This window comes from Panulirus ornatus, chromosome 73, assembly GCF_036320965.1.
Source record: "Panulirus ornatus isolate Po-2019 chromosome 73, ASM3632096v1, whole genome shotgun sequence".
Classification (NCBI taxonomy): domain Eukaryota; kingdom Metazoa; phylum Arthropoda; class Malacostraca; order Decapoda; family Palinuridae; genus Panulirus; species Panulirus ornatus.
Window position 1 is genome coordinate 7896760 of NC_092296.1, and position 25394 is coordinate 7922153.

General features: G+C 39.3%; 1 protein-coding gene across 2 annotated transcripts; it reads left to right on the forward strand.

Annotated features, from left to right (window-relative positions):
* Nucleotides 1–600: 600 nt before the first annotated feature.
* Nucleotides 601–24963, forward strand: LOC139748186 (uncharacterized). 2 transcript variants are annotated; one of them, XM_071660981.1, is made up of 7 exons: nt 601–796; nt 7433–7606; nt 15755–15834; nt 18683–18860; nt 19892–19938; nt 21478–21604; nt 23345–24963. In XM_071660981.1, the coding sequence occupies exons 1-7, from the start codon at nt 647–649 to the stop codon at nt 23489–23491; spliced, it is 903 nt and encodes a 300-aa protein (XP_071517082.1). In that variant the 5' UTR covers nt 601–646; the 3' UTR covers nt 23492–24963. The 2 variants fall into 2 exon arrangements, with proteins under 2 accessions (XP_071517082.1, XP_071517083.1); XM_071660982.1 differs by lacking the exons at nt 601–796; nt 7433–7606 and adding an exon at nt 14988–15164.
* The last annotated feature ends 431 nt before the right edge of the window (nt 24964–25394 follow it).

The following is a 25394-nucleotide window of genomic DNA, read 5'->3' on the forward strand; positions in this document are numbered from 1 at the left end:
TCCCTAACCACCCCTTCCATAAATAAATTAAGCAACCATGGGGACATCACATACCCCTGCCACAAACCGACATTCACTGGGAACCAATCACTCTATAACACTATCACACTATCAATTAATATTCTTGCTTAAACTTTTCCTGGTATATTTAACAGACTTATTCTGCTATAATTGCTACATACATCCTTAGCACCTTTTCCTTTGAATATAGAAATGATAATAGCTTTCACCCAATCTTTAGCACAATCTTGTTTCCATGCTAAATTACATTTCAGATGCATCCACCCTGTCACATCACACTATCTTTATTGATGAAAAATTTTCCATGTGTATTTTTCATATTTTCAAATTCAAGGTAATGGAATCCAAAAGTAAATCTATGTGTCTAACTCTTTTGAAATTTATTTTTCAAGGAAACTCCCTCACTTGTCCTTTTCAGCAAGTGCTGCTGTGCTGTATACTTTGTAAACAACCTAGTAATCTTTTCACTAAAAATTCTTCTTCCATGATTCATATTGACAAATTTCATAATATGTTTAAGCATAACTGAGAAAGTACCCTTAAAAGATACCATTTGTAGTGAGCTCAAATGACAGATATGTATCTTTATACTTTCCAGTGTATCATCAGCCTGTATAGATATATAATGGATAAGACATCAGCAGACAAATGGGAACTCATTGAAGCCTTGTACCAACATGGGACTAATACTGAGGCTCTAAAAACTGCCTTACCAAAGTGGTCCACATCTCAGTTGAATGCTACAATTCGTCGATTTCGCCGACGTGCAAAGAAGGTAGTATATCAATAATAGTTTTTTCTCTAAATCAGTGATATTGATAGCATGAATATACATTTTGACATATGTTTCTTATTCACTTTATGTTCCTTATTCACTTATCATTGTTTGTGATCATCAAGTGATACTCATTATATTTCTGATGTGAGGTATGTTAGAACTTTGAGTGGGAACAGATATTTGGTTATTGAAATTTAAATAATCTTTCGTCAGTATTTTGTTGTCACAAATTGTTAATCTAGCCAAGAGTCAGTGTGAACGTGAAAGATATTTTAGATGTTCCAGTTGGGAAGTGTTTGCAAGTTTGGGATGTAAGATAGAAGTCACAAGTTGAGATTATGCTAATTGGCATTACCTGTTAGGAAAAATCTGAGATATAATGGTATTTAGGCTAATAATTTTTGGATTGGGACAGGTTCATTTGAATTATTCCCATGGAGAATAAGTGCAATTCAGTTTCTGTGAAGCTGGAGCTAAGTGAGACATTGATAAATGACAGCCAGTAAAATTTTATAAATACCTGTTAAGTATCTGTCACATCTCTCTGATCCTAAGATGCTTAATCCCTTCACTGCTGCACGTCATGATGCTCATGGAGATAGGCTCATAATACTCCATGCATCATATGATGATTTTTCCCATTATTATATTTTATTTATTTATTTTGCTTTGTCGCTGTCTCCCATGTTAGCGAGGTAGCGCAAGGAAACAGACGAAAGAATGGACCAACCCACCCACATACACATGTATATACATACACGTCCACACACGCACATGTACATACCTATACATCTCAACGTATACATATATATACACACACAGGCATATACATATATATATACACATGTACATAATTCATACTGTCTTCCTTTATTTATTCCCATCACCACCCTGCCACACATGAAATAACAACCCCCTCCCCCTTCATGTGCGCGAGGTAGTGCTAGGAAAAGACAACAAAGGCCACATTTGTTCACACTCAGTCTCTAGCTGTCATGTGATAATGCACTGAAACCACAGCTCCCTTTCCACATCCAGGCCTTACAGAACTTTCCATGGTTTACCCCAGATACTTCACATGCCCTGGTTCAGTCTATTGACAGCATGTCGACCCCGGTATACCACATCATTCCAATTTACTCTATTCCTTGCATGGCTTTCACCCTTCTGCATGTTCAGGCCCCAATCACTTAAAATCTTTTTCACTCCATCTTTCCACCTCCAATTTGGTCTCCCACTTCTCCCTGTTCCCTCCACCTTTGACACATATATCCTCTTGGTCAATCTTTCCTCACTCATTCTCTCCATGTGACCAAACCATTTCAAAACACCCTCTTCTGCTCTCTCAACCACGCTCTTTTTATTACCACACATCTCTCTTACCCTATTATTACTTACTCGATCAAACCACCTCACACCACATATTGTCCTCAAACATCACATTTCCAGCACATCCATCCTCCTCTGCACAACTCTATCTATAGCCCACACCTTGCAACCACATATCATTGTTGGAACCACTATTCCTTCAAACATACCCATTTTTGCTTTCCGAGATAATGTTCTCGACTTCCACACATTCTTCAATGCTCCCAGAACTTTCACCCCCTCCCCCACCCTATGACTCACTTCTGCTTCCATGGTTCCATCCACTGCTAAATCCACTCCCAGATATCTAACACACTTTACTTCCTCCAGTTTCTCTCCATTCAAACTTACCTCCCATTTGACTTGTCCCTCAACCGTACTGTACCTAATAACCTTGCTCTTATTCACATTTACTCTCAGCTTTCTTCTTTCACACACTTTACCAAACTCAGTCACCAGCTTCAGCAGTTTCTCATAAGAATCAGCCACCAGCGCTGTATCATCAGCGAACAACAACTGACTCACTTCCCAGTCTCTCTCATCCACAACAGACTGCATACTTGCCCCGCTTTCCAAAACTCTTGCATTCACCTCCCTAACAACCCGATCCTTAAACAAATTAAACAATCATGGAGACATCACATACCCCTGCCACAAACCTACATTCACTGAGAACCAATCACTCTCCTCTCTTCCTACACGTACACATGCTCTATATCCTCGATAAAAACTTTTCACTGCTTCTAACAACTTGCCTCCCACACCATATATTCTTAATATATATTCTTAATTCCTTCCACAGAGCATCTTTATCATCTCTATCATATGCCTTCTCCAGATCCATAAATGATACATACAAATCCATTTGCTTTTCTAAGTATTTTTCACATACATTCTTCAAAGCAAACACCTGATCCACACATCCTCTACCACTTCTGAAACCACACTGGTCTTCCCCAATCTGATGCTCTGCACATGCCTTCACCCTCTCAATCAATACCCTCAACAAACTTATACCTCTGTAATTTGAACACTCACTTTCATCCCCTTTGCCTTTCTACAATGGCACTATGCAAGCATTCCACCAATCCTCAGGCACCTCACCATGAGTCATACCAACCAGTCAACAATACAGTCACCCCCTTTTTTAATGAATTCCACTGCAAAACCATCCAAACCCTCCGCCTTGCCAGCTTTCATCTTCCACAAAGCATATACTACCTCTTCTCTGTTTACCAAATCATTCTCCCTAACCCTCTCACTTTGCACACCACCTCGACCAAAACACCCTATATCTGCCACTCTATCATCAAGCACATTTAACAAACCTTCAAAATACTCACTCCATCTTCTCACATCACCACTACTTGTTATCACCTTCTCATTAACCCCCTTCACTGAAGTTCCCATTTGTTCCCTTGTCTTTTTTTTTTTTCATTATTATACTCTGTCGCTGTCTCCCGCATTTGCGAGGTAGCGCAAGGAAACAGACGAAAGAAATGGCCCAACCCCCCCCCCCCCCCCCCATACACATGTATATACATACGTCCACACACGCAAATATACATACCTACACAGCTTTCCATGGTTTACCCCAGACGCTTCACATGCCTTGATTCAATCCACTGACAGCACGTCAACCCCGGTATACCACATCGCTCCAATTCACTCTATTCCTTGCCCTCCTTTCACCCTCCTGCATGTTCAGGCCCCGATCACACAAAATCTTTTTCACTCCATCTTTCCACCTCCAATTGGGTCTCCCTCTTCTCCTTGTTCCCTCCACCTCCGACACATATATCCTCTTGGTCAATCTTTCCTCACTCATCCTCTCCATGTGCCCAAACCACTTCAAAACACCCTCTTCTGCTCTCTCAACCATGCTCTTTTTATTATTTTGTTCCCTTGTCTTATGCACTTTATTTACCTCCTTCCAAAACATCTTTTTATTCTCCCTAAAATTTAATGATACTCTCTCACCCCAACTCATTTGCCCTCTTTTTCACCTCTTGCACCTTTCTCTTGACCTCCTGCCTCTTTCTTTTATACAGCTCTCACTCATTTCCATTATTTCCCTTCAAAAATTGTCCAAATGCCTCTCTCTTCTCTTTCACTAATACTCTTACTTCTTGATCCCACCACTCACCACCCTTTCTAATCTGCCCACCTCCCACGCTTCTCATGCCACAAGCATCTTTTGCGCAAGCCATCACTGCTTCCCTAAATACATCCCATTCCTCCCCCACTCCCCTTACCTCCTTTGTTCTCACCTTTTTCCATTCTGTACTCAGTCTCTCCTGGTACTTCCTCACACAAGTCTCCTTCCCAAGCTCACTTACTCTCACCACTCTCTTCAACCCAACATTCTCTCTTCTTTTCTGAAAACCTCTACAAATCTTCACCTTCGCCTCCACAAGATAATGATCAGACATCCCTCCAGTTGCACCTCTCAACACATTAACATCCAAAAGTCTCTCTTTCGCATGCCTATCAATTAACACGTAATCCAATAACGCTCTCTGGCCATCTCTCCTACTTACATACATATACTTATATATATAAACTAGGTATTCCCAATCACCAGTCCTTTTTCAGCACATAAATTTACAAGCTCTTCACCATTTCCATTTACAACACTGAACACCCCATGTGTACCAGTTATTCCCTCAACTGCCACATTACTCACCTTTGCATTCAAATCACCCATCACTATAACTCGGTCTCATGCATCAAAACTACTAACACACTCACTAAGCTGCTCCCAAAACACTTGCCTCTCATGATCTTTCTTCTCATGCCCAGGTGCATATGCACCAATAATCACCCATTTCTCTCCATCCACTTTCAGTTTTACCCATATCAATGTAGAGTTTACTTTCTAACTCTCTATCACATACTCCCACCACTCCTGTTTCAGGAGTAGTGCTACTCCTTCCCTTGCTCTTGTCCTCTCACAAACCCCTGACTTTACTCCCAAGACATTCCCAAACCACTCTTCCCCTTTACCCTTGAGCTTCGTTTCACTCAGAGCCAAAACATCCAGGTTCCTTTCCTCAAACATACTATCTATCTCTCCTTTTTTCTCATCTTGGTTACATCCACACAGATTTAGACCCCCCCCAATCTGAGCCTTCGAGGAGGGTGAGCACTCCCCGCGTGACTCCTTCTTCTGTTTTCCCTTTTAGAAAGTTTAGAAAGTTTCCAGCCTCCCACTCCCGTCCCCTTTAGTCGCCTTTTACAACACGTGAGGAATGCATGGGAAGTATTCTTTCTCCCCTATGATATTTCTGCAAAGTGCCAAAAATTAATATACATCACCACAACTCAAAGAAATTTAGATACACACTACTTCAAACTTGAGTTGAGGATCAGGGAAGTATTCTCTCCATGTTTGATGAAATCCAAACAAAGGACATCAAAACTACAAGTGTAAACTAAAGTGTAGGATACTCATACACATGAAAAATCAGATATATGTTTCTGTTACAACTTCAAAAACAGAATGGATGTACATTAGTATCCCCATGTGATTCTTCTATTAACTGTTATGATTCTATAACACTGTGGATGAAATACTCAAGTTTTGGATATCCTTACATATGAATGAAAGAGTATCATTGTATCAAGATTACTCTGAATATCACTGAAATGAATAAACCACCAAGAGGGATTAAAATCCAACATGAGCAATGTTAGTGACTGAAAACAAGTTTGGGACACATACTCCTAGACATATTCAGAGCACGTATGATTTAGATCCATCTTCAAAGTACAGGTCTTGTTAGAGAAAGCATAAACTTAGAAAGCAATTTTAGTTTGTAAACTAAACAAGCAAAGTTAGTAAAAAGTACAAAAGTGTTGGAAGTATGTACAGAAAGATGTAACAACATAAATCTTATCAGTTTTTAAACCCAAAATGATAATCAGTGAAATTAGAATCTCATAAAATCTTATAGGCTCCCAACACATTTTAGTAAGATCCTTTATCAGAAACACAAGTTTCTAATGTACATTTGAAAAGACAATGGGAAACTGTGTAAAAAGAGAAAATTTGAAGTTAATGCTCACAAAATTCAGGTAATTATTAAGGCATAGCATGTGGTCAAGACAGTATGGCTTCGATATGAGCAAGAATAGGAAGGACCTAGAAGAAGTGGAGGGCTTTGGGATCTTGGCTGCACAGTAATGGATGGAAGAATTGGGGCTTTGAGTCACATGGTGGAAGAGGGTTTATGGTCCTGGGAACATTAAAGAGTGCATGGGAAAAGGTAACTGTCTTTAAGGGCAAAGATGAGTATGAAGGCAAAATAATCCTGAGAATGTCATATGGCAGCAACTCATGGATTTAGATTTAAAAGAAAGAAGGGAGTTGTATGGGAAGTTAAATGCCTGAAGATGTTAAGTGACATGAGATGGGTTGATCATGTGTGAAAAATCATCAGAAAGACATGATTTAGTGAGCTTTGTCTGATTGAGTTGGGCATGTGGAGATGATCATTGAAGAGAGACTGACCAAGATTATATACATGTTGCAAGCAGAGAAGCAAAGGGAACAAGAAGAGGGAGACCCTGGAAGAGATGGAATGATGCAACAAAGGAGACTTTGGAGTATAGGGCCTGATTGCTTAGGTGGATAAAAAGAATTTAGCAGTGTCGTCTGTAGGAGAGGGGGCATTATGATCTTAATGGGCTGATCAAGAGCACATGATAAACAATGGAGTACTTTTTGAGGTTTGGATGTGGATGGTAGATTTGGGTTTTGGTATAAATTGATAATTCAAAGCTGGTTCAGTGCAGTTGAGACTGATGCTTCTTTTTCGAGGTGGGAAAGGCATGTAGGTATATGGAAAATGGGTTTTATTGAAATTTATTGAAATAATTATATCTCTTGACCCTAAGATACCATGATATAGCCATTTATGTCACATGGACCTGGCTCTCAGTTTGGAATGTAAGTCTTCCAATTGCTCTTGTTTATTTATCCAATGTTTGCATATAGTTTGGTGATATGAATCATCATGCTGCTCCTATTTGTTTGTCCATTGAGTTGTAGTGCCAGAGTTTTTCTTGCACAGGTTTATATACAAAGTTTTAATTCAGACTTTATTTTGGGAACAACATGCTAACAGCTACCTACTGCATACAAGGGAATCCATAGAGAAAGAAAAGATTTAAGAGGGATAACGCAAGTCTTGTAAACCATTCCTATTACAATAATTATTTTCATGGTGATGGCTTCAATTGACTCACCTTCTGTCTCAACAGAAAACATCAGAAGATGAAAAGGGAGCTCTGAAATTAAAAGCACCACTTGAACAGTGGATTGATCTCATTGGGAAAGTGCATCTACTGCAGGGCTCCACAGATCAACCGAGGAGGCGCAGGGGGCGTAAAGCTCACAACGAAGTTCCAAAGGATCATGTTCCTCTTCTAGGCAAAGTAACTTATATATCAGTTTTCACAATATTGGTGTACATGTTTTTTTGGTACTATATTACATTTTTTCATATATTCAAATGTCTCTCTCATCTTAGCAAGGAATAAATGAGCCTTGGCTTTACATCTTGCTGTCATGAAAAATGTACTGAAAATAGAGCCCACCATTCATAGCAAAGCCCCATATACCACTTTAATTTATTTGCACTGCTTTATCTGTTCTGATTCAGCCCATTGACAGATTATTGGTACCCATGTACCACACCAAGTACATGCCTCTCACCCTCCAGAATATTAAGGTCCTAGTATCCTAAAGCCTCCCCCATTCCAGCCTTACTTCTTGGTTTCTTTATAATTCTTGTCTCCTCCACTTCTTACTTATATATCATTTTAGTTGATCTTTCTTCACATGTCTTTTACATGTGCACAAATTATTTCAGCACAACTTGGACAGACTTCTCAGTTAGATTTCTTTTAAACCTTCTCTTACTCTCATTCCTTAACCAATCAGTCTGTCTCATACAACTTATTGTTGTCAGGCATTTCATTTCTAAAACCATCCTTTTCCTTTCTTTTCAGTTTAAGACCCAAGACTCACATCCATGTAACATTGTCAGGACTTTAACAACCTTCAAACATACCCATCTTTCCCCTTATTCAAAAACTGACCTCTTTCATATGCTTGTTAGTGCACCATAGACCTTAGTCCTCTCTCCCACTCCGTGATTCACCTCAATCACCATGCTTTACTCTCATGTTAACTTCAGTTATCTAAAACACTTTACCTCCTCTAGGTCTTCCCCATTTAACTATACAAAGAACCATGTCATCTGCATGCATTAAAGGACCCATTTTCCAGCACCTTTGAGTTACCTCCCTCACTTAGAGGATTTACTATGCCTGACTTCGCACTGACTGTGCACTCACTTAGCTTCTTTACAGGTATACCTCCCTCCTTAGATACAAAACTTGAGAAGCTGTAGTGTGAAAATTCCACAACAAATGGTGATTTTTTCAAGGCATGGAAACGCTTGCAAACAGAAACATGAATATAAAGCATAGAGTACAACTGAATATGCCAGGAAATGGCATGACTAGTTGTTATTGATGGGTTATGTATTATTTATTTATTCTTTTTCAGGCTAAAAATTAGGCTCTTGATTTTTCAGCTTACACTTTGTTGAATGATAAGAAGTCACTCATACTTTCTGTCTACCTGTATCTTGTTCCTCCCACACAAGTCCCATAGGAGGAGAAACCGGTGAAAAATAACTCGCGAGGCGGAGCAACACATAGGGGGTTTCAAACAGCTCGAGTCCCGTGGTGTACTGAGTTTATTTACTTCGCTGAGTAAACATGATCTCTTCCGGCCAGTAAATAACAATGGGATCTTATGCATTCAATAAGGCATCTTACAGACTGACAATGGGATCTTATACATTCAATAAGGCATCTTACAGACTGACATGTCCACAATGGATTAAATGAGTCATTCCATTATTTTCACAGTCAACTTTCATACGTCTGGCGTCAACATCTTCCCACCATAGGAGTACCTTTAATAACTCCTATCCTTACTCTCAACAACATGATCATATGGCATCAGGATGTATAAATACAAATGTCTCACTAAGAGTCAACTCAACCCTCACCCTGGGAAGCAAATGATACAATAAAACAATAGACAATACCCAAAGGGACTATACTGATCATCAACCTAAATCTACAATACATCTCAAACCCTCCAATCTCACATATTCAGTCTCTGAGGAGGCTTTACAGTTTGTCCTGTTCTAGACACATAAGTTGACGACGGTGTCATGGAGTGAGCCTCATCAGAACCTTGAGCATATGCTGGGAAGGCATCTGTTGGTGGTAAGGGACTATGAGCTTCATCTGTTGTAGCATCCTCCCCTGCAGATGAAAGCTCCAAGTTATGCAGTTTTTGCACTGGCCTACTAATTACTCCCTTTGCAGTCTTAACTTTGACACTACGAATTATTCCATCCTTCCCAGGGAATAGCTCAACAATCACTCCAAGGGGCCATTGCAAACGAGGAGAATTAACTTCCCGAACCAGCACAACAAATCCCTTCTCCAGTTTACATCTGGGTGTGAAACCTGTAATGATAGGGGGTAAATTCAATAAATAGTCAGACACCCACACATTCCACAACTTATCAAGTTGTTGATGTCTCAGGCTTTCTCACTCACATAGGTCCTTATGTGACATTTCAGGAACCTGGCAATCACCTTTAAGCTCTCTATGAAATCCAGCAGTGCGTCCAATTAAAAAATGAGAAGGTGTTAAAGGGCTTACAGAATTAGGATCATCTGTGGCAAAAGTTAAGGGTCTGGAATTTACACATGCCTCAATTTCATGTAAGGTAGTCTCGAGCTCACATCTTGTTAAACATTTTGTACCAAGAGTCTTTCTCAGAGCTAATTTAACAGTTCAGACTAATCTTTCCCACCAACCTCCCCACCATGGAGCATGGGGTACAACAAACTTCCACTGGGGAGCAAGGGTGCCAAAGAACTGATGCATTTGTTTAGACATACTAATAAAAGTCTTGGCATTGTCAGAGTAAATAACTGATGGAAGGCCTCTTCTGGCAGAAAACCTACGAAAGGCAAGTAAGCAATCATAATAAGACATAGAGTTAGTCAACTCTAAGTGTACTGCACGGACAACTCCACAAGTGAATAACAAAATGTACAGCCTCTTGCATGGAAAATTAACACAAAACAGTGGTCCAGCATAATCTACACCTGTCACAGTGAAAGGAGGAGCAGAGTTAATTCTTAGTCCTGGGAGAGGAGCCACAGGCTGACGGCAAGCTTGTGAGTGATGTCTACGACAAATCATACACTCTCTACAGACTACCTTAGCAAGCTTTCTTAATCCGACAATTAAGTAACAAGATCTTAATGTTGAAATTAAAGTGGAAACACCAGCGTGTTTCAGAAATACATGTTGGAAACTAACTAACAGCTTGACAATGTGACCTGCTGGAATAATCATAGGATACTTGCAATAACTTAATTCAGCCTGGTCCAACCGACTCTTACTTCTCAAAAGACCATTTTCATCCATAAAAGGATTGAATTTCATAAAGTCAGAACTCTTAGGGAGTGAATTTCCAAGCATTTAGGCATTGATCTCTTGGCTGTACCTTTCTCTCTGAACACAAATTATTAACTCTGTCTTAGCTTGATCTAACTCTGTATAAGACAAGGGCCCAAAACATTTAACAGCATGAGGTTTACAATTGTTCACAAACCTTATTACCCAAACAACACACTTAATAGCTTTTGTAAAATGACCCCAGTGGGCGTAGTCAATCCCTACTGATGGATGCTCGGACACTAAGCATGTCACTGGGCTGTCTGGGAATACCTCCTCTACAATGGGCAGTGCTGCTGGTACCTCATCCTGTTGCATGGGAGTAAAGTGTTCAGAGAGCAAAGCAGGACCATTCAGCCACGAGGTACAGGAAATTAAGTCTTCAGCAAAGGCACCTCTGGAAATAAGGTCTGCTGGATTATCTTTACCAGGAATATGCTTCCACTGAACTGGGGGGATTAAACTCTGAATCTCAGTTACTCTATTCGCTACAAAAGTCTTCCATCTATTAGGGTCTCCCTTTATCCATGACAATGCTACTTTAGAATCAGCCCAGCAGTACATTTGTACATCAATTAAGTGTAGGGAAGTCTTCACAAATACAGATAACCTAGCACACAGAATAGCACCCATTAATTCCAACCTCGGCATCGACAATTTCTTGATAGGTGCTACCCTTCCTTTGGCTAGAACTAAGATTACCTTAAATGACCCGTCATTATCAGGAACTCTCAAGTATACACAGGCACCATACCCCTTCTCGGAAGCATCTCCAAAGGCATGCAGTTCTACATTTTGTGGCTTGTTCCATACAAGTTCTGGAAAGTAACACCGACTAACATGCCATGTGTTAAGAACTTTTATATTTTGAACCCACTTCTGAAACCGGTGTTGCAATTCTGTAGGCAAGATCTCATCCCAAGAAAGTCCAAGTCTCCAAATATCTTGGAGCATAATTTTTGCCATCATGATTACTGGGCATAGAAGGCCAAGAGGATCAAATAATTTACTGATAACACTAAGAATTGCTCTCTTTGTGGATGCTATCTCAAGATCCTTCAATTCTAAACAATCAAATGAAAAACTATCTCTAGTCAAACACCACTGTAAACCAAGAATCTTTGTCTCTGCATGCTTGCTGGGCTCTAAGTAGTCATTAAATCTGTCTTTTAAGGCATTGCAGTTCGAACTCCACTTTGAAAGTGTCATACTGGCCTTGGATAGAACTGACCGTGCCTCATCAAACTTAGCAAAGGCTTCCTCTGCACTGTCAGCTCCTGACAACCAGTCATCCACATATAGGTTATTCTTTAGCTCTGCAATAACTTCAGAATCAGGAAAGCTTTTAAGATGATGTTTAACAGTTGCGTTTAACAGAAATGGACTACTTTTATTACCAAATGGAACTCTAGTAAATCTCATTATCCGAATGTCACCATTATAGTTCCAAAGAAATCTATGCACATCCCTGTCTTCTTTCCTTACATTAATCTGGAGGAAAGCTTTAGTGATATCACCAGTTAAGGCAACCTTCCACCTTCTGAACCTCATAAGTACCTCTACCAACTGTGGGTTAAGAGGGGGACCCACCTCAAGACAGTGATTTAATGAGACTCCATTATAGCTCACAGCAGATGCGTCAAAGACTGGTCTTACTTTACTTGTGGTGCTGACTTCTCTGACGACAGGATGATGAGGAAGGTAGAATGTGGGGTATGGGCTGTTCATCTCACCCTCAGGTGCCTCTTCAATGATGCCTTCCCATTCGTAACCCTCAAATACGACATCATACTCCTCCTGAAGTTTAGGATTGGATTTAAATTTATGCATCAAACATAACAACCTTTTCCTTGCAAGCCTTTCATTATTTTGGAGGCTACACTTATGCTCTGATTTCCAGGGAAGAGCAACCTCATATCTATCATCCTTAAACTTAACTGTCTCTGAAAAGGATTTCAACACAGGATGGTTGCTAACATCAGGATATACTTCCTTGTCACAAATTCCCACTAACTCTAAATCCCAAAACTTATGTAACTCATTCTCATTGAAATTGTTAATGCATAACATCTGAGACAACTTAACATTTCCCTTGGATGCCGAAGCACAATTCCCAGATAGGATCCAACCAAACACCGTCTCTTGAGCCACTAGTCCCTCAACCTGCAAATTCTTGTTGGGGATTACAAATTTCCAATAGGCATCGAGTCCTATCAAAATGTCAACATTTACCTTCCTGTCCCGCTCATACTCATCTGCTAACTGCACAGACTTAAAGGGCAGTAGGGTTTCAGCTGGAACACAAGGACGTAATAATGGAGCACATATTGTGGGTGCTTCAGCTGCAAGTAAACACACTACTTCATTATTAACATCCACTAACTTCAGGTCATAAATATTACACTGGGTAGATCTAGAACTCTTCCTTCCCCCAAAGGCAGAATAGGACATCTGTTCAGAAGATACCCATGTAGGCCTAACCTTCCTTACAAATTCACTCGACACATAGGATCGATCTGCCCCAGAGTCGAACAACAAGGTAGCTTCACTGTACTTGCAATGCCTTCCATACACTTTAACTTTTGCTGTCGGCAAGACACAACACCTTTGTTTAAACTGTGAAGAATGAGAAACACCAACTAGATCACCAGGCATAACATTGGTATCTCCCGTTTCCCCTTCACTCTCCTTGGCCGGCTGACTAACAGCCCTGCCCTTAGGTGAAACATTATCCTTTGAGCAGAGAAGGACATTATGGTTGCCTTTACACTTAGAGCACTTTGCCTTGCAACCTCTAGCTACGTGCCCCCTTTTTAAGCACTTAAAACACAGCTCAGCAGAACGAATATTTTCCAGTCGTTCTGCACGTGGAAGTTTGATAACTTTAAAGCACTTTTCACTGAAAAATGGGACTTATTACAAAATCCACACCTACCTGAATATGTCTCTGAGACTGTCTGAAGAACAAATGCAGAACTAGGAGACTTCTTTCCTCTCTCAGACTCCCTCACACTGCGGCCGTCTGACCCTGCAGCAGTAGTCACGTCCTTAAAGAAGTCTGAACGTTCACGGCGCTCAATCTCCTTCCTAAGAAAATCCAGCAGCCATGCGAGATCCCTTTCGTGGCCCGATCCTTCCCTCGACCACTCCAAACGGATGTTGCTCGGCAGACGAGACAAAATCACTGGGGTGAGGAAGAAGCCAAACTCACTGCCACTTAACCCCCAGTGCCTCCAAACTCCTGATGTGGATCAGGAGGTCATCCTGTAGCTTCCTCAAGGTGGACACATAAGTCGTAGATCCTTGAGGCTTGAATGGCAGGCTCAAGCCAAGAAGAGCTTGAATGTGAGCGAAGATAATCCTCTCTGGCTTCCCATACCGCTCCTTCAACAGCTTACAGGCCACAGCATAATTAACTGCAGTAAGTGACAAGCCTTGGATGACAGACTTGGCCTCACCTTCCAATAAGGCCTGCAGATAGGTGAACTTGCTGATGGCTGGTAGAGTCGTCTACCATGGCCACGAACAAATCCCAGAATGACTGCCACTGGGTTAATTCACCACTAAACTTCGGCAAGTCGAGCCGTGGAAGGTTCACACTGTCACTAGTAGACTCTGCGCTTGCATTTGCAGACTTATCTTCCTTACTTCCCGACCCTTTTTGGACGGCAGTCTTATCCAGTTTCGCCAACAGTTCGCCAGCCTGCACCCGAACAGCTCTAACACCACTGCGTAAACTATCTGCTTTGTCCAGGTCTGCTTCCAACAACTCAGGGTCACTTATTGTCAGTTCATATACCGCTTGAACTCGGTCCAAGGTGTCTAGACGCTTATCTAAATCCGCTATAGCGTATTCCAGCTGCACCCTGGACACAGTTGGCAGTTCAAGCAAAGTCAGCAAAGCCTTGGAGGCTCTCGTACACCATCCACGAGCAGCCGCCCGTCCTCTTTCAAGTTGCTCCTTCTCCGCCATCATGAGTAATTACCACAGCTTGCTGCACGTATACACAAGTTCAGTTCGCTTGAGCACGTAAAGGCTGCTCCCGGGTCTGGGCACCACTTGTTCCTCCCGCACAAGTTCCATAGGAGGAGAAACCGGTGAAAAATAACTCGCGAGGCGGAGCAACACATGGGGGATTCAAACAGCTCGAGTCTCGTGGTGTACTGAGTTTACTTCGCTGAGTAAACATGATCTCTTCCGGCCAGTAAAAAGCAATGGGATCTTATACATTCAATAAGGCATCTTACAGATTGACAATGGGATCTTATACATTCAATAAGGCATCTTACAGACTGACGTGTCCACAATGGATTAAATGAGTCATTCCATTATTTTCGCAGTCAACTTTCATACGTCTGGCGCCAACACTGATGCCCATTCCCCTTGAGAACTCCTTTAAGGGGATGGCCATGGCAAAAGAGCCTCCAAAACTGGTAAAACACCAGTGCCACTTCTTAGCCTTTAGTGCCTCTTCCTTAACAGGCCACTGACAGAAGACAACTCTAGTGCAGTATTTCATGAGGCTCCTAGCTAATGTTCCTTCTGACAACTTCTACCAAATATGTCTACCAGATGTTCCTCCATCATGTTCAAACTGATTACTTCTATCTAATGTTCCTTTCTAATATTCCTACCCACTACTTGTACCTAATGTTCTTACCAACTAATTGTCTCTATTGCTCCAACCATTTTGCTAAAAGGCAGGGCTAACACTGTGCTAGTGCATAGAGTTCACTACTGGAAAATCTAGTTACAAAGAATGAGTTGTGTAAGTTAAGTGTTGTTAAGTGTTATGTGTGACGTGGAAAGATTGTATCTGTGGACAGAATGCCAGCAGCACATGTGTGGATGAGGCAGAAAGAAATACAGCTACCTGGGTCAGAGGAGTACAGCTTAACCACTGAAGTGCGTGGCTCACCATGCAGCCTTCACTAACTCTCTTTGATTCCCAGGCAGGGAAGCATTGGTAATAAACCTACATGTTTGGTGGGTGTCTACCAATTAACCTCTTTTGCAAATGCAGGTGATGATGTATGCAGCCTGTTTTGAGGAACACTATCAAGGAACAGAACCTGATGATCCAAACTACAGTGAAATATATCGGTAAGTAACACTTAAAATCTTATGATGTGAAACATTCATGATAAAGAGTTTGGATTACTTCACTTTTAACTAAAATTCATATGTTGTTATAGAGACTTGATAAATTCATAAGCATAGTTTTAGCAAGTATTTTGCAAGATTGAGAGGATTGAGGACTGGGGAGTACTGTACAGATTGAACCTGTGTACTATAATGTTGTAATGAAATTACACAAAAATCTGCTTGTCATAATGTGAGTGGATAAACAACAAACTCTTGAAAGATGCATGGTCTAGATATAACGAGTTGGTTGAATGTGGTGAGGATTGATGTACAGTCATTGGGCTGAACCAAAGCACATGAAACTATCAAGGTAAACCATGGAATTGGCTGTTGGGCTTGCTGTGGATGATAGGCTGTATTTTCAGTACATTGTACATGACAACTGGCAGTTACCTATGTTCAGATGAGGCTAATGTTTGTTCCTAATACTGTCTTCTTGAAGTAGGAATGGTAGTACACACCAAATACTGTCTTCTTGAAGTAGGAATGGTAGTACACATTCTCTTCGATATGCATGAGGACTCCACTCTTAAAATACTTTCCTTAAATAGATTTTTCTTAAATTGATCCATATTTCCCCAATAAGTTCCATTATATAATTGGAGATATATTCTTAAGGCAAATTTTCTGGCTTAAAATAGACATAATCACATTTTTTGACCTTTTCAGTTTGATGACGTTAAAAAAAGAATTGTATGATATTTAAAATTACAAAGTGTTACTTACAAAATACTCTACTGATTAGCAAATGAGGTGGTGGTTTGGTAAGGTGTTGTAGAATAGAAAACATGGTGGATGAGGAAGGGGAAGGACAATACTGTTCTGTACTACAATATCCCTTAAATTGAATTGAATTTAATTATATGGATTAATTCCAGGACTAATTCATACCTGAGCTGGAAACAAGTGGTGTACTGTAATAATTAGTCATCATCTTTTTTATTTTCTCTGAATACATTGACTTGAAATAACTGAAACCTTTTGGATGTATTTTGAGCTTTGGACACTTTATGTTGTCTTAGCACATTGATTAGATCTTGATCAAATGAATTATTTTAAAAAGGAAAGCAGGCAAATCCTAATGAAAAACTGCCAATACTCCTGGGGCACTGCTGCAGGTCTTGTTCTCGAATTACAGTATCCAAAAGACAGAGTCAGCCATATCATTTAGATACAATGTACCCCAGTGTTTCACCCACAGGCACACCACCGATCTTCCTGCAATGTTGGTTCCAAAGCCTAGGTCACGTAATAATAATTCATCAACTCACCTCTAACCCACTAATTACACATCTCCCCATGGTCTAAAGTATACCATGGACTGCTAGATATTTGAGTTAAACAAATATTAAATGTCTGTCCTTAGATTGTTTGAATTCTGTGGGGCTTTCGTCTTCTGTTGTTAGTGTTTTCCTAGCTGTGTATCGCCAGAATAATGCAGTTTTGTCTGCATTATACACCTACTCAGGACTGAAGTGCTCATCAGCTATGAGTTTCACAAGTTCGTCCACACTTGGCAGCTCCTTCGTGGTTTGTAGAATGCTTTTCTCTGCACATTTTATTTATGGAAATTCCATGACGCTTCTTGAATCTTTGAAGCCATCCTTCACTATAGTCACGCTCATGTTGTGATTTGAATTCTTTATAGAGCAACTTAGCCTGGTCCATTATCATGCTACCTGACTCAGTCCTCTCCATCACTCCAATGCTGTCGAAACCATTCCATCATCACTCGATCGTGCTCAGTACTCTTGCCATCTTTCATAGTTTTTCTAATTATCATTTGCTTCTTGGAATTGCCGTCTGCATAAAATTTCGATATTTTCTCCCTTTAGTGCTTTATGATATATCATAAACAGTTGATGAACCAGTATTGTAGATGTCACACAACTTATGCACCCAAACACCACAGTCCATTTTCTTTAACTTCTACTTTATCTTGGATCAATATGGATTGGTGTTTACGTTTGACACCACAACTGACACTCATATTTCGTAGAAGCCATAGCTAGGGTTACATGTAAGCCAAAGAAGCTAAGAATCTCACAGCATTGGGGTATCACCGCCTACAAGTGGTGTAAAGAATGTAAATAAGCGCGCCCTACACACAACGCCACCTGCGGCCGCCCAGTAAACTTAGTCTGATGGCCGCAGTAATTTCAAGTTCCCTCACGTAATTTTGTCCAGAACCATTCAGTTGCCGGAAATTCGTTGTTGTACCTGTATTTTAAAGAATAGGTTTACCCATATTGTTGATAATTCCTAGTAACATTTGGTAGTTATCTGCAAAATGTTGTTTTTTAATCCCTGATGTTTAGATTAAAAATGGCAGCTGCTTGGAAGTAAAATTGAATGTTTCCATATCTACTTATTTGATTAGTCTTGTTATGTTTTTGTGCCAAATATGATGCTTTTGCAACACAAGCCAGTGATCATAATTAACTAGGCTTACTGGATGCAAGTTGACAGTTAAACAGTAATACATTGTTAGATTCAGTTTCATTACACAGAAAGTTGTGGTGTACACGCTTTGTCTATCATTGTCATTCCAGATTACAGCAAGGCAGTTTCATCTTATGCATACTGTATTTAGAGAGATTCAGACATTACTCTTTAATATAATTTCAGAGGCAGAAGTGTAGAGTGTCACTATAAAGGAGTCTGTTAAGATGAGAAATGGTAAGGGAGTGACCCGAAGACTAACTAGCGTACATCATGTAGAGACTGCTATATGATATGTGGAAGGTCTGTTTTTCTTAATATTAAAGAGATGCTGAAGTTTGACTTACAGAGAATTCCTCAATAGGTACTTAGCGCAACTATTAGAAGGAAAGGAACCTACTCAACTACGTCCTGGGAGTGCAGCCAAGGTGCTGGAGATGTTGAACCGCATAAAGAAAGTGATGTCAGATGGCAGTGTCCTTGAACATATGCAGTATCTCCAGAAGTTACCAATTTCTTACCTTCACTCAGAAACCTCTAAGGTGTGTAAAGAGAAAGGCAGCTGTGACCAGACTTTAGATAGTCATTGAAGTGGTATGTATGTTATAAAATGTTTGTATGTATGGCTTGGTGGATATAAGGAACAGGTTTTTGCTTGGAAGAATTTGTGTGAGAACTATCTAAAGAAAGACAGGAAAGGGTATGTGGCATTTATGGACCTGGAGAAAGCATATGATAGGATTGACGAAGAGGTTACGAGATTCTAAATACAATGAGAAGCTTTTAATGGGAATTTAAGGTATGCATGCAAGTTGGATGGGAGAAGGATGAGTAATTCCAAGTGAGTGTGAGCCTCTATTAAGGGTGTGGGATGTCACTATAGTTCAGTCTGTTTATGGATAGGGCGGTATAGACTTGAGAGAGAAACTGGAAGCTGATGTTTGAGTTTGGGAGTGAGTGGAAAAAGTTGAGAGTTAATGAACATAAAAGTAAGGTAATGAGGTTTAACAGGGGAACAAGACAGGTTGGCTTGATTGTGAGTTTGAATGGGGAGACCCTAACAGTGGAATGCTTTAGATCCTTGGGAATGGACATAGCAGCAATTTAAATGAAAATTGGAGCTAACTAGGTGGATGAGGCAGTAAGGATCCTAGATGCATTGAGGATTGCGTGGAAGGGGTGTGTGGAATAAGTCATTGTCTGTTAGGGGAAAGATGGTTATGTTTATTGGTACATTACTGAGGTTGAATCATGGATGTAATTAAAGATTCTGAAATGTCTGGAAGTTCTCTCTTAAAGCCCACTCACATTAACCATAGAAGCTACCCATTATGAAGGAGCAGAAATTTAAATGAAAGTTTAAGTGAATTGATATACAGATTATTTTTTATACACTATCATGGCTGCAAATACTCTATAGATATGAAGAGATTATAAAGACACCTTTACTATTTACAGCTTTTGAGTTAATTTCATATACTGGTTTCATAATTTCCATTTGAGATTGTGTACACTAACAAAAATAAGGTTTTGTTCTGTCCAGCATCAGTGCCACTTTCTTTTTTTCATTTAGAAAACACAAGAAAATGCAGCAAGAGGACCAGCACCAAATATGAAAAGGTAATAAATTTTTTTTTCATTTCTTAATCTTTTCTAACTGAAATCTGATTACCTACTTTGCTTTTTGAAAAGAAGGAACAGACATGGGCCAAGTGAGGATTTATACCTATACAGCTCAGTCCTCTGATCTTAATGCTACTTCACTAATGGGGGATATGGCAAATGTGAAAAAAATTATCATTATTATTATTATTATACATAATCGCTGTTACCTGTGTCAGTGAGGTAGCACCAAGAAACAGACAGAGAATGGCACATCTACTCATATACACATTTTATTTCATACATATTCGTCGTTTTCCGCATTTACGAGGTAGCGTTAAGAACAGAGGACTGACCATTAAAGGGAATATCCTCATTTGGCCCTGCTTTCTGTTCCTTTTTTGGGGGGGAATAGTAAAAATGGAAGGGAAGGATTCCCCCCCCCCCCCTTTTAATCACCTTCTATGACACGGGAATGTGTGGGAACTATCCTTTCTCCCCTATCCCCATATACGCAGATATACACATATGCCATTTTTGTAAATCCAATTTGGTCTTCCCCTTCTTGTCCCCTCCACTTCTGACACAAATATTATTTGCCAACCTTACCTCAATCATTCTCTCCCTATGTCCAGACCATTTCAGCACATTGAATTTCCAACACATCCACCATCCTCTGCACATCCTCATCAGCAGCCCAAGTCTCACACCCACACAACATTGTTGGGACTACTATTCTTTCAAACATACCCATTTTCACTTTTCTTTCTAGACATTCTTCAGTGCTCCAAAACACTATACACTCAACCACCCTGTGATTCACTTCTGCTTCCATGGTTGTATTTGCTGCCATATCCACATCCTGGTATCTAAAACACTTCACTTCAAAATTTTCTCCATTTAAACTCACACCCCCAGCTCACCAGTCCCTTTGCCCTGCAAAACTTAAAAGCCATATTTTTTATTCACATATACTTTAGACATCCTTACCATTTTCCACATTAACAAGGTAGCACTAGGAGCAGGTGATGAAGCATGCTTCATTCACTCTCTAGTTGTCATGTATAATGCACTAAAACAAGAGGGCCCCCCCCCCATCCACAACCAGGCCTCACAGATTATTCCATGCTTTCTCCAAACCTTTATATATTCCCTGGTTTAGTCCATTGACAGAATGTTGTCCCCTCTATATCACAGTGCTTTAATTTGCTCCATCCCTTTCACACCTCAACCCTTGTGCATGTTCAGGCCCTTGACCTTAATGCATCTTTCACTTGACCCTTCCACCTTCTCCTTGGATTACCCAATGTTTCCACCTCTTCTGATATTCATACCCTTTTAGTCAACCTCTCTCTATGCCCATTAGGGCTTTTAGTTGCTTCCTATGAAACAGTAGAAATAATAAGCATATCGGTGCTTCTCTCTTCAACAGCTTGTCCTCACAGATCCCCCTTCCCTTAACAGATACATTAAGGACAAAACTTATACACTGTAATGGCACATCAAGCACTAAACAACCAATAGTGATTGAAATTTCCCCCCCCCATTCTGTAACAGTTCAGATGTGGACCCAGTAGCCTTGGCTTGCCCATTGTTCCAAGATGCTGAGGAAGAGGTCCACAACATGGAGCTGGAGCCTGAAGACCCTTACTATGAAGTCAAAAGGGAGAAGGTTGTGAAAAAGGTATGTAACATTGTCAGCATTAATCGATACTAACAGTAGTTGGGCTTTTGCTTTTGTAGTTAACTTTTTGTATTATATCCCTGCTGAATCCAATATGATGAGCCACATTCCATAGTCAATGCCCCATTTTAAAAAAAGCTTCACAAGATGATTTCACATTTTCTCAATGGTTATGAATATTTTATCAATTTCATGGTACCATTGTGGATCAGCTTTAATTTAGCAGTTTTGTAATTTATTCCTTAAAACATAACTTATACTTGTCCTATCAATTTTTTGCATTTTTGGTTCACTTTAGCACTTTTAAGGGAGAATTAATTCTGAATGTGGGGCAGTTTAGACCTGTATATACTCTATCACTTCACCTTCCTCGAAAACATTTTCTTTAAAGTATATGATACTCTTCCTCATCTTCTCTCATTAGCTGTACTCCATAACTTCAGTACATTTTGACCTCCTTAGCTCCAATCTCTTCATAATCATTATTAATGATCTAGAAACAAGATTTTTTGGCAAAAATCTCCAAGTTTGCTGAAGCAAAACTGGGGAGGAAAGCCACTTCCATAGACAATCAAAAATGCTTTCATAATGAGCTTGACAAATTATACATACCACAATGACCTTTGATTTACAAAACAGTTCCTAATTGTTAATAACAAAGCAAACAGATTGTTCGGATTAATTTTCAAGTACACAGTTCCAAAAACAGTTCACTCCTTACATAATGCATTGATGAGACTAACTTTGAATGGGCTGTGCAGTTTAGGTTGCCAGGTTATAAAAAGGTGAACATATGCTAATGTGAATCCAAAGTTGAACTAGCAGATTAACAGAAGGGTTACAAAAACCAGCTATATGACAAAGACTTCAAATACTGTATTTGATTTAGGAGTTGACTCAGTTTTCTAAAGTACCAAGAAAATTGACAAATATTTGAAGACATATTTCAACAAAAACACCTGGTAACCAAAAATAGAAATAAAGTTACAGGGAAAGAACTCTGTGCTCCAACTACAAGAATGCCAGGTTAGCAAAAATAATACATTGAATGTGACAGTGAAAAGATTCAGTACAGAAATGACAAAGAATTTCATGAAATAATTGCTCAGTGGAAACAATTACCTCCCGACATGTGATATAAAAACGAGTCAAACATTCACAAAACTAGTCATAAAAAACATCCATTATGATTGATAAAATATAAATTTTCTCTAGCAAACAGCAAGAAACCTCCCTGCAGAAAACCTGTCATTTCCATTTACTCCTACCTTTTTCTCTTTTACTCCTGCCTTTCAAAGGTTATTAAGATGTCATCCACATGTTGGCCCATGATTGTCTGCAGCTTATCATATCATACTTAAGATACTTTACAGTTGTACTTTGGTGTATCCATTCTGACACAGGTCTGCAGCTCCTCTTCACTAGTCTTGTTATGAATAAGTTACCTTATCTGCTGGATCTTTCCCCTTCACAGTTTTGATCATGACAGTTTATTGAAGTAATCAAATGTTTAATTTACATGAGAACTTGACAGCCATTCAGTCTTTAATAAAAATTTTATTTTGCTGTACGAAAGATATTAAATACTAATTATATTTTTGCAAGCTATCCATGTATCTTCCTGCCTGAAATATGAGAAATTATAATCACATAAACAAAAGTGCATTCACGGAAATAGAGATTTTCTCAGAGGCATGAGTTTAACTGTAATGAATCTGAAAATTTGATTTTTCTCAACAGTTAGAAACAGTCCAGCAAGAATCAGCAGCACACCTGCAGTTTATATCTGGTTTGAATCCTTTAGAGTTACCAACCAAGTTCATGGTAAAGCCTACAGTAACAACAGTCAACCCAGCACGTTCAAAAGTTAGCAGCCAAATGGTGTAAAACATGTCTTAGAACTAAGTAAGTGCTAGTCATATGAACAGCTTGTATTTCCTTATCTCATTTCAAGACTGCAATAATTGCAATTAAAACATTAGGTAAATCCTTGTGATTTCACTCATGTAGACAAGGTTTCAGGGGATTCATTGAATATCTGGGATTATCTATTGTGTCCAAATTAGCGACAGTGTCAGGAGATTAAACGTGTTAAATAAATCTTCTTCAGCAAGTGTGTACTAACAGGTTACAAAAATTTCATTAATAAATACAGATTGCCATAGTAGTTAAAACAAGGAGGTAAGACACAGTATGAATTCAATGTTCTACAAAAGGTAATGAGGCAAATGATGACTTAGAGCTGTGTAAGCATTTCTGTACAAAGTACAGGTTGTACCTCTCTAATCTGGTGCTATGTGGTCTGGAACGTTTTGAACCTGCCACCAGGGTGGTGCTGTTAGTAGTGCTAAGGTACCAAAATCTATTTACACTTCTGCTGATCTAATTAACGTCCTGTTAATATCTTATATTCAACTGTATTTTAGCCCATCAGGATGTCATCCAAGAGGTGCAGAAGATGGTGCTAGTGCTAATAAATGTAAGCATAAATTATTATCTCTGCTTGAAAAGGTGGAGCTACTGAAAAAAAAATTAGATAAAGGAATGTCTTTAAAGACTTTGTGAGAGTACTATGATTGGATCGTCAGCTGTGTATGACTGAGGGGTCAGTTTCTGTTTTCCGACATTTTCTATGGTACAGATTAAAGAGGTTCAACTTGTAGTTAAAATGGCAAGCAAAACTCTACAATTCATTAGTAGGACATTTGAGTTCAATAAGAAACTAAATTTCTTTTTAAAGGTCCTTGGTGTGTCCCCCCTTGATTATTCTGTTCATCTAATGAAAAGGCATGGAATGGAGAAAGTTATAGCAACAAGCAGCCAGTTTGATTCCCAGGCTGAGAAATAAAGCAGGCTACATGACAAACTAATTTAGCATAGAAAAAAAAGGTTAAGTGACTTGATAAAGGCCTTCATAATCAGTCTAATTAGCTATATAAGGCAAGCTTTTTATTTCACTTATAGCAATGGATACAAAACTTGACAGTGTTTTTCATCTGAGGCAAAATAATTTTTTAAGCATGATTATTAGCTTATGGAATTATTAACTAATCAGATTAGGCTACAGCAACACCATTGATGCATTTAAGAACAGGCAAAACAAACAGTTCAGTTTTAGTCCACAGCTGACATTAATTACCCCTCCATTGTCATACAAAAAGTTTACATGTATTTCTCCAAGTCATCCATGTGTGTTTTAACTCTTGTCATTGATCTCTCTGCCAACACCATCATACATCTCAAAAAGACAACTTAATGTTGATATTTGCATTATTTTGTATTGCTTAGTTTTTCTCATATGCTGAGGCCCTGAAAGTATGTACAGAACATACTGAAAAATAATGAAACTTTTATCTTTTTTCCTGAATTTTTTCTTATACATAAATATCCCCTCATGACATATTAGGAATTGTTTGTTCAGTGAAACAGGACAAACTTTTTTTTTAATGCTCATTTCAAAAATTATTGTAGAAAGCTAGAGATGAGTTGCCATCTAGCAAATATTGAGTGAAATGATGAGAGAGTGAATGCAGTAACTAAAGTCATCAGAATATTTTTACAGAGGGGAAACATTTGAACAAGTTCATAATCTTAATGTATGTTTGTACATCATTACTTTGGCTGTCTGGGAATTTAAAACTGATGCATGCTAATTTTCAATCACTTATAGAACTTTGGAGCATAAATGTTGAAAAGACATGAATAAAGAAACCTCTCAACATGAATGGAGTATGGTGATAGTCAAAGCATACGTGTATTCTCTTTTGAAATTTGAGTTTTGGATCTTTGC